Genomic DNA, 10,736 nt, shown 5'->3' with positions numbered 1-10,736 from the left:
CGGGAAGAGAAGGAAGCTTTACTCCAGCGCCGCGTGGTCGCCGCTCCGCCTCCGCGTGCTTTGCTTGTGAATAAGCGGCTTTAGGATGCGGGCGTTTGTGCAGGGGATGCTGGTCCGGGAGCGGTAATACTTGCAAAAGGCTCATAAAAGGGTCCCCTAGAGAGGGGTTTATTGTGGGATCAGTGCTCCTCGCATATTCAAGGGGTTGTTTTTTCCGCCGTAGCGGCCGCGCGACGTCAAAGTGCCACCCCAAGTTTAATTCAGATTTAGCCTTCCTTGGAAAAATCATGCTGGTTTTTCTCTCTCACTCACACCAGCCCTATTGCTGGAGAACCATTTGCAATACAGTATCGCGACAAGCCGTTTACAATGCAAAAGTCAGTCCCCTTTTGAAAGCACCAGTGTCTACATTTTGGGGGTGCATTCTTCTCACAACATCACTAATAGATGGTGCATTGATTGGATAATCGTGTAATATGACTTTTGCTCTAATTGTGATATCTAGTTGTTGCTTTGCTAGCAGTGCTTTATAGGTTGCAATCGTTTCGCTTACGATGTTAATTATACTACATTATTTATTTTTTATATTATATCATTATATACATTATTTATGCCGGATGTGTGGTGTTCTGTATTATGTTCTATCATACTTGTTTATTGCTTGTAAGCTGCTTTGGGATTCATTTGAATGAAATACAATGAATAAATAAAATAATGGATGCCTCCATAAATATATATTTTTTTCCCTTATGGGGAAACAGAAACACTTCTGTCCAGGGACAAAACCAAACACACGAACGAAAAGCGGGGTGGGGAAAGAGCTTGCAAAGGGGACTCGTAACCTAAAAGCTGTGCGCCAGTTCCTTTATCGTAAGTCTATGCGCGAATGCTTCGCTTTACGGCAGCCGTGTCGCAAGGAGGAGGGGTTGCGACAGAAAACCTTGGCAATGTCGGTCGCGCTTTACGGCTTCGGTGGTGGGGCACGTCAACAGCTATGGCGGGAGCGGAGGAAGCGCTCCCACCGAGAAGCTGGTGAGTTGGACAATCCATCGGTTAATGGAGTTCTCCGGAGGGTGGGGTGGGGGGACGGGGGTCGCTTTTCCCACCTTCGCCGCCCCTCGTCACAGAAACTGCCCCGCCCGGAATGTCTGTAGGCTCTGGGCAGCCCCAGCCCGAAGCCCCCTAGCCGGCCGCGGCTGCTGGAGCCGACCGACTCCAGGTCCCTTCTGCCTCTTCCCTCCGCAAGGGCCGGTGTCTGGAGGGAGCAGGCAGGGCTCTCCGCACCCGCAGCCCCCCATTCCTCTCGGCTTGCCCCTGCTCGCTCCCGATGGAGGAGGAGGACGAGCTGTCAAGTTGGGCTTAAAGCCAAGGCTGGGATCCATCCCCACCCCACCCCTTAAACCCAGGCTCCATCGAAACAAGGAGGCATTTCTCAAGGGGGGCGGGGGGGATCTGGGATCGGGGCTATTATCGCATTGGGTTATCCGGAACGCCCTTCTTTCAAGCAGCTTCCTGCACACCACCTCAGCAGCCCTGTGGTTCAGTTTGGGCTGAGAGGTGAGCTGGATCAAGGTCCACCCGGCGAGGTTTACAGCTGAGCACCTTGGACTCTCCTCCCCGTCCCCGGTTTGCTACTGTTTATAATGACTGCTGTTCCCCACTAGTAACTGTGGCTGAATGGCGCTCCCTATGCAGAGGCTCCAGTTACTGGATGCTTTGCCTGTGAGCATCTCACACGCTTCTGGCTGGCTGCTGGTGTGACTAGAATAATGCAAAGTTAGCCGTATCTCCGTCTTATTCAGCATGGCATTTCTTAAGGGTTCACACTAAAGACATGCCTGACTTACTTTTTATTGGGTCTGTATGATCCAGCCCAATGTGTGTGCCTAACGTATTTTCATTTTAGTTACTGTGGTGTCAATTGTTTTAAAATCTGAATTCATGTTCTTGGCAGTTTTCAACTCAGTTTCAGGAAACTGTCTAAGCGAGTTCATCTTTTCTAACTTTAATTTGGAGTGGACTTTTGTTCAAACTTTTTCTTTCTACAAAACTGCTATGATACTAATATACTTGGATCTTTCCCATATTATCATAGAAGTAACGCCCTCTAAATTCAGCTGACCCAGTTTCTGAGTAATAATAATTCTAATTATAATAAGTTATTATCTATATGGCACCCATCTGACTAGGTTGCCCCAGCCACTCTGGGCGGCTTCCAACAAATTAAAACATCAAACATTAAAAACTTCCCTTCAGATGCCTTCTAAAAGTCAGATAGTAGTTTATTTCCTTGACATCTGACAGGAGGACATTCCACAGGACTTATACTCCGCAGCATGACTGGTTGCTTGTTTACTTGGATTAGAGCCTTAGAGAATGCACACACACTCCTTGCTGTTGTTATGAATAGAATCTGGTCTCACCTGATTGGATAGTACACATAAAAATGATCTTTAGTTTTGTCCTTTCACTGAATGATTGTGACTTATATATTTGGTGCATCTTTTGCCTGTGCATAAACAGTCTTCGCTTTAATTAATTTGGCGTTAATTACTGTAAGCTACATATACAATGTAGCTTACAGTAATTAACGCCAAATTATCAGTTCTTCTAGATTTCTTTAGGTAAGGAAAAATTTACCCCATGTCAGGTTCACTATCCACTGGTGTCAGAATATTCAAGTTGGCTAAATTTGGTGCATGATTACTCTCCTTTATGATTTCTAGTGTGTGGCTGTTTCAAGGGGTTTCTATCTAAAAAGTTAATTTTTAGACTTAAATACTGGACCTTTTGTTTTGCTTTATGCCACAAATGGAGAGTCCAGCTTTCTTTATAATGGGATTGCTTCCAAATTCCAGTCTGGGTTCAAAAAGATTTAATGTGCTCCATGTAACTTGCAGCAGACCTCAAACTTCACGTATCACAGGTTGCTTCTAGTCAACCTGTTTATTGAACATTCATTCTGATTTATTTGGACAAAGTTTGCAGGGAGGTTGAATGGGGTCTTTTATTTATTAAGCATTTGTCATGTCACAATGTAAATGATGCACTTAGTTATTAGTATCTCTTACTCAGCAATATTAAGCATGTTGCCACTTGTTTATAACATTGTCAAGCGCATTCTGAGATAAAGCCTACAAGTTGTAACTTTACTGTGGCAAAGTTTGTACTAGATGGATGAGACAAGAAATAGGTGTACTGTGTGATATGACGATGAGCAAATGAGTTTGGAGGTTATAACGTAAGCAAAGACTGCTGGAGAATTCCAAAGGGCATTGTGATGTTGGAAGGTCTTTACAGTCTTTTCTGCTTACTTTTTAACAAACACAGAAGTACATTGGATAAGCGTGGTTCAGAGAGAAGTATTGGGTAGAAGGTGCAAAAACTAATGGCGCTAATGAAAGGGCTAAGCACTAGCATACAAATTCTTTTATTCTAGGGTCACCTCCAGGATTGAACTTGTCTGTTATGGTCCTGCAATTGTGACTTCCTGGAGATAGACTTCTTGGAGTTCTTAGGTTCTTCATATACATGCAACCCCAAAAGAATATAAGGATCTCTGCTAGAATCCAGAAATTTTATATTCTAGGCACATGCCAGAATTCATGGTTGTCACCAAATTTCTAGCAATATGTGTTTTGGGGAATGTATTGATCCATTGTGGGAGGTCTTAGGCAAAATCCTCATTGTTATAAAGACAAAGAGTACCTGATATGAATACTACCAATTGCCAAAAACGCTTTGGAAATTTTAGCTCATGTTCATGTTTCAGAAAATGTACTTGAGTTTCCATGTAGTCTGAGAGAGTGACTGTGGCAGAGTTCTTGAATCTTTACGTTTCAGGGAATCAAAATGAAGTGCTTCCCTTTTTTTAAATGACCCAGGGTAAGATTTTTAGGAACCTACTCTGCATGGATTGGAGGGAATTAAAATGTCTAGACTCCAGTAGCAGCTTTTTAAGGGTTAGGAGCCGACTTTTTTCAAGTGTAACATATGGGCTTGGTCCATTTTGCTTAAAGTAGTAGCTAGCGCTCTAAAAATCATATGTACTGTGCATTTTGCCTTAATGTGGCCAGTCATGTAGAGAATTCTGTTTGGACAGTAGCCTGCTAGCTTTATCTCATGCACCAGTGTTGTTCTGGTAATTTGGAACAGAATCATGCCTATTTTTCTTACTCCCTGTCCCTTCGCTAAACAGATAAAACACGAAATGGGTATTTACCAAATATTTTTTAAATGAGAAATTATGTCGAGAGGAGTTGGGAAATAAGATGTAAAAAGCAGAAGAAAATCATTGTGAAACTGTTAGTGAAAAGGATATTAAAAGTGTTAGAATGCAGCTTTTATGTGCAACATTTCCCTGGCCCTCCCCATACAATATTCAACTCCTTCCTTTGGAATTCCATTAAATTACTGGAAATATGCAGGAATAAGGAGTCTCACAATAGTACAGTTTTAAAAGTAAAACACTCATTCATAGAATACCAAACTACAGTGGTACCTCGGGTTACATATGCTTCAGGCTCTGCTAACCCAGAAATAGAACCTCGGGTTAAGAACTTTGCTTCAGGATGAGAACAGAAATTGTGCTCCGGTGGTGCAGCAGCAGCGGGACGCCCCATTAGCTAAAGTGGTGCTTCAGGTTAAGAACAGTTTCAGGTTAAGAACGGACCTCCGGAACGAATTAAGTACTTAACCTGAGGTACCTCTGTACTGCATAATGATAACAACAACAATACTTGGAGCCAGCTTAGCCCAGTATTTCCATCCACCAACACATTGCTTGGATCCCCCAATCGCTTCCAGCGGTTTGAGACCCGCGTCTGCTGCCTGGCTTTTTTTTTAAAGAAAAAAGCAGCAACAACAATACTTAACATTTGTATAGCACTTTCAAATGTGTAAAGCAATACTTACAACAACACTGTAAAGTAAGTCAGTATTATTAATCCCCATATTGCAGATGGGAAGATTAAGACTGAGGCACAGTGGCCGCCTTATGAGGTCACAGTGGAGACAAGTTTCAAACCAGGGACCTTTTCATTTGTAACTTGGGCTCTTAGCCACTATGCTAAACTAGCTACGCAGAAAAGCTGAATTCACTTTTGTGTAAGTTCAGTGGGCATAGAATACTGACTAATAGTTGGAGCAAAAAAATTGAAAACTGGAGGGTGGGGGGGGGGAAATGTAACTGAGTATCACAGAACAGAACATGGCTGGCTAGTTGGAATTTTGAACAGAAGCAATCTGCATGGTCTCATTTTCTTCCTCAAACACATGGATCTTTATCATAATAATTGATGATAGTCCAGCAGAGAGCAACACAAAGCGCACATGTAGTAGAATGGAGGATTGTGGAAGTTCCTCTTTTACGCACATGAATCAGGCTCACATGGGAGAAACAAACATTTGCGGTGGCCATGAGGAATGCAGGACTGAGAACTGAATAAGGCAGACATGATGAAACGGAAGAGGTGGTTACGCTCCAACCACCATCAGACACTAGTAGAGGGAATTTCCAGTGGTAGTTAAGAATGTGTCTGAGCTTCCCTATTGTTGCTAAAATGTGGTTATTAGTACAATGGAACTAACTAAATTCTGTGAGAATTTTCCAAGACTCAATCAAGTTTTTCACATTTGAAGGTAATAATTTCCAAATAATATTGTAGTTTCATTGACAATCTTAAATTAAGGAAGGCACCGTAAAGCGAAGGGCTGCTTTTTGAAGGTTGACCCTAACAGAAGAGCAAATTGCTCCTCATATTTGCCTGGGCTTTGGTAAAAGGTGATTGGCAAGGAAGTTCTGGGTGTGAGCCAAAGGAGACCAAATGCGTTGGCACATCAAAGTCAGCGTATAACTTGTTGAACTGGCTGCTGTGCTCTTAACACATGTGTTACTGGAGGAAATACATAGAACAATTGAATCTGAGGTTCTCAGAATGCATGCAGTGTTTTTATAACAGGACTCTGTTGAGAATATAGGCAGAAGCAATGAGTGACTATTATTAAGAGAGGAGAGATAAAAGCATCATTACATCTCTGAGGAGCATATGAATAAGTGCTTCAGCAGCCTAGGAGGAGATTAATTTTCCAAGGTTCCAGCTGGCTGATCAATGAGTTGTTCCATAACAGGTGTTCATTATAGTGAAATAATTAAAAGATGAAAGAGATCCTAGTTTGGCTTAGCAAGCAATAATAATAAGTTCATACGCTACTGAATAAGAACAGCAGGGGAACCATTGCCTTCTCCCAACAGCAAGATAGTACAGTTTATGTTAGCATGATATAGTACAGTATAGTATATGCTAACGTATAAAATCACCCCCAGAGCTCTTCTTTTCTTGCTTTTTTCACCCCCATTTCATTACATCTTGACAAATCAATATTATTTTGAGATCAGCCGTTTTACCACTGTCTACGAAAAGCACTGTTAATTTCTAAACCTTTTCAGCTCAAGGGTTGTGTTGAGGGCCATATGCATTATGTGTGTGCACACAGTCGCACATACATGTGTACACACATGCACTCATACTTGACATATAGACCTCTCACACACATTCACACACACAGGTGTGTGTGTGTGTGTGTGTGTGTGTGTGTAGGTTGTCCCATTCTCTGCCTATGAGTGGGGGAGGGCAGTTTTGTCTCCATAGGCAGGCTGCAATGAGATATAAAAATGGGGAGAAAAGCCCTCTTCATACCTATAAAAGGGCCCTCTTATCCCTTTGGGTTGCTGCCATCGCCAGAAGGTATTAGCGCTCAGGAGCCCTCTTTTCTGTTTTCTGAGCTGTTAAACGTTTGCCCCCATTGGTGGCTCCCCAGAGGCAGAACTTCCCCTCCCCACTTTTTAAAGGTAAGTGGTAGTTCCTGAGGCTATAGAAAAGGAAAATTTGGGTGGCCGTGCTTTCCAAGAAGGGAGTTCCAGCTTACAGAAGCTGCCAGTTTTCATGGATTCTTTCTTCCCTCTCAGCCTGCTGTGCTATATACCCAATACTATTCAGGAGACCCCTGGCGGAGCATTTTCAGGAGACTGGGTTGACTGACATGGGGCAGAGAAATGAGGTAGTTGGCTTCTACCCACCTAGTTACATGCTTAACTCTGGATCAAACCTGTTAAGATTTGTGCCATAAATATTTCAGAGTTTCTTTAATCTCTTTCCACCACCCCTTTTGGCACATGCCCATACCCACAAGGCAGATCATTAAAATATAATCTAAAGCATGTCTCATTTTCAGAAGGATGAATGTAATATGTAAGGTGCTTCACTTCAAATGAGATGGAACTTGAATCATGTATGCATCTATTTATAGGCAAATTACTAGGGGCTGTTACCTTTTCTTACTCTGCTTGCTAGCCTTGCCTATCCTTTGCCAACCCTAACCCTTCCCCCAATACTTGACCAAACCCTGTCTCCATCCCTTTACACCTCACCTATCCCATCACAGCATCCCATCCCCTCTTCTGAGGGGAGAGGCACTTCACAGAACAGCTTGCTAAACCACTGTGTGATATGTCTCCACACCTTCCCCCCCCCCCCCCGCCAATTAAGCAATGAGTGCCCACTTCATATTGGTTTTAAGTACATCAGGGGTGGGGGTGTTTTTAACTGGGGTTTTTTAAGCTTTGTGGGAAATATTTTGCACGTCACTTTGGGGTAATAAGAAATAATAATGAAGCCTGTACTAAGAGAGGATCATGTTGAGGTGCTTTAAATTCACTTAATCTTATTTAAGACAACTTTTTCAGGGAGAATGACCTTGCAGAAGCTCTAGAAGAAGGTGGTTGTGATCTTGAAACAGTCCGAAACATAATTCAAGGGAGACCTTTGCCTGATGACCTAAGAGCCAAGGTCTGGAAGGTAAGGCCTTTTTTTGAGAGGTAGTAATTTGTCTTGAGTTCTTGGTCTCTTTCAAAAGAGACAGGAACCACTTAGAGGGGGCCCTTCACTCATAAATGTTATCATTATAAAGCTAACAGTCTCAGTTGTATTTTGGTTCATACTTGGTGTGTGTATGTGTTTTAAAATCCAATAATTGCTTCTTTTTTACAAGAAAGCGCAACAATAAAAGTTAACTTTATGGCATCCCTTGTTTTAAGAATCCGCATTTCATGTTGTAAATGCAAAATGAAGTATCCTCCAGCATCTTTTTCACGGCCTCACTGCACATAATAAGCAAAAGTGTTCAGTGGTATGATAATGGCCATCTCACAGATGGAGAAGTCACTTCAGAGGGTGCTGTTCAACGGGGAGAAGCATCGCAGGAACAGGACATTTGTTCCTTTCCCAGCTTGCAGTTTCTTGATTGCTTCCTCAAAAGGCATTTCAGGGGGGTCCCAAATGCATGTTTGAAAGGACAAACATCCTACAGGGTGAATCCTACAGGGAGGGAAAGTAGCTGGGAAAATGTGCCTGAAGCAGAGAAATAGCCATTTGGGAAAGGGTCCGGCATCTGATTCCCCATTTTTTTCTCAGGTCCCAGTCACCCCTGTCCTGAAATGGTCTTTTTTGTTTCAAAAAGGGAATTGGGGTACTGTTACATGTTTCTGAAAATAACAGAGCAGGGAAGCTTCAGGCTCAGGAGTCAAATTCATCCCTCCAACCAAGCCTCTCTATCAGGCCCACCCCTCACTTTACACCCCAGGGAAATATTTGTTTCATTTTTGTATTATAAACAGATACAGAAACAGTTTGACAGTCCAGTAGGCTGGAATGTGTTCTTTAACTGACAATACCTCTTGCTTGTCTGGGTGAAGGCGTGTCTGGCTAGTTACTCCACAATTAGCCTTTGTACTACTGTACAGAGGTAAAAGTGGCATTTGTTGCTCTGCCCAATTTTGCTTCTGGCCTTGCCTGCTTCTGGCATATGGCCCTCAGAAGGTTGCCCGGAAGAGAATATGGCCCTCAGGCTTAAGAAGTTTCCACATCTCTAGTTTATAGTGTGTAGCCAGGCCCTTAATTTGACCAGAACAAGTAGGGTGTGAGCTTTGGCTACTTATGTGCACAGAATAACATTGTTCTAGATTCAGGTAGGTAGCCGTGTTGGTTTGACACAGTATGTATGTGTATATATATGTATACATATATATATATATATATACACACACACACACACACACATATATATATATATATATATATATGTATGTATGTATGTATACACACACACACACACATATATATATATATATATATATATATATATATATATATATATAGAGTCAGTAGCACCTTAGAGACCAAGTAAGTTTGTTCTGGATATAAGCTTTCATGTATCTGAAGAAATGTGCATGCACACAAAAGCTTATACCCAGAACAAACTTACTTGGTTTCTAAGATGCTACAGAATAACATTGTTTCATTGTTTTTTGCATTAATAGAATAAATAACCACCAAGTCTGATCTAGAATGGTTACTTTGTATTAAACATAAATGTAAGGAAGTTTATTATTCAAGAATGCTGAAAGTTATAAAGAGATAATTTTAAAAGCTTCCTACATTTGCATTAAAAATGTTTTTCTTGAATAATTTTAAATAATTAAGGTTTAAGAATTGAATCATGTTCACACTGAAACATACTAAAGGTTTTCCACCCTCTCTTGTATATGTCTTTAGATTGCACTGAATGTTGCAGGTAAAGGAGACAGTTTGGCATCATGGGATGGCTGTCTAGATCTGCCAGAACAGACACTGATTCACAAAGATTGTCAAGAACTGGTTGGTAAGTCTGAAATAAGATTAAATTGCTAGGCTGAAACCCTTCTGAACACTATATTCTCTCCATAAGAATTACCTTCCTGTCCTATCACCGCTCTAAAACCTGTGGAGTGCAACTCAGAATTACTTCAGTAAAGTCTAGTTGAAATATCTTGGTAGTCTTGTCAGCCTCTTTTATGGATTATTGCTGAAAAGTATATTAATGCCATCATTAGCTTAATGACCCTGCTAATACATTTTATTTTGTGCAGTAATCAGATGGCTAAATGTGGACTGTGCTACCATACTAGGCTTGGCGGGCTTTCTCTAGATATCTTTATTTCCCTAGGCCTTTAAAAATATTGGCCTTTTGAAATATTGTTGTTGCCTTATTATTTTATTTAACTTGTTTTTGTCCTGAGAGTGTTATTTTTACAAAAAGGCAGGGGTATAAATTGTATGTGTCTGTCTGTCTGTATGAATGAAAGCCATTATCACTTAGATAAATGTTTACTTAACAGCAGGTGCTTTTTGTAGAACTGAAAAAAGCAGTCTCTGTTCCTAAAAAAGGTGAATGCATGAATTCTGCAGTCGCTCACCTTGCAGTCTAAAGCCCCCTTCTCAGAGAACTTTTGAACATGAACGTGTGACAGTAGAATTTTAGCATTCACAGTGCAATTTGCCAGTTGATTGCTCATGTGAGATGACTTATGTCTGCTGTCAAATGAGCAGCTGAGTGCATAATCATGCAGCCTAGTGCAACAATGTCTTTCCCTCTATTCAGGGAGAGCTGTTATGCATTATAACAATGAGACAGAGCCCAAAGGGCCATTCATGAGCTTCCACAGGTACACCGAGGCTTTCCAGCTCTTCTTTTGCGTCCACACCCATAAAAAAATACTCCTTAATGTTGTCACGTATTATGGAGGATTATCAGATGCAATTTTAGAGGTACAGTTATTTTTTTTTTTTTTTTTTTTTTTAAATAATATTTATTGAAGTTTCCAAAATACAGAAAGAGAAGAAAAGAAATTATGAAGATAC

The 10,736-nt window shown here is 41.3% G+C and overlaps 1 protein-coding gene across 3 annotated transcripts in view; it reads left to right on the top strand.

The window, feature by feature from the left end:
* The first annotated feature begins 863 nt into the window (after positions 1–863).
* Positions 864–10,736, top strand: part of TBC1D23 (TBC1 domain family member 23) — a 32,820-nt gene continuing 22,947 nt past the window's right edge. For 2 of the 3 annotated variants that reach the window (XM_083611914.1, XM_083611913.1), the window contains exons 1-3: positions 872–1,032; positions 7,745–7,856; positions 9,612–9,717. In XM_083611914.1, the coding sequence (XP_083468040.1) occupies positions 887–1,032; positions 7,745–7,856; positions 9,612–9,717 (364 nt within the window). In that variant the 5' untranslated portion in view covers positions 872–886. Of the gene's footprint in view, positions 1,033–7,731; positions 7,857–9,611; positions 9,718–10,736 lie in introns of all 3 variants that reach the window. The other variant, XM_083611912.1, reaches the window with a different exon arrangement.

The sequence above is a fragment of the Podarcis filfolensis genome (genome assembly GCF_964270895.1).
Source record: "Podarcis filfolensis genome assembly, chromosome: 4".
Lineage (NCBI taxonomy): Eukaryota > Metazoa > Chordata > Lepidosauria > Squamata > Lacertidae > Podarcis > Podarcis filfolensis.
The sequence above is the reverse complement of the archived record's forward strand: the minus strand, read 5'-3'. Positions and strand labels throughout refer to the sequence as shown.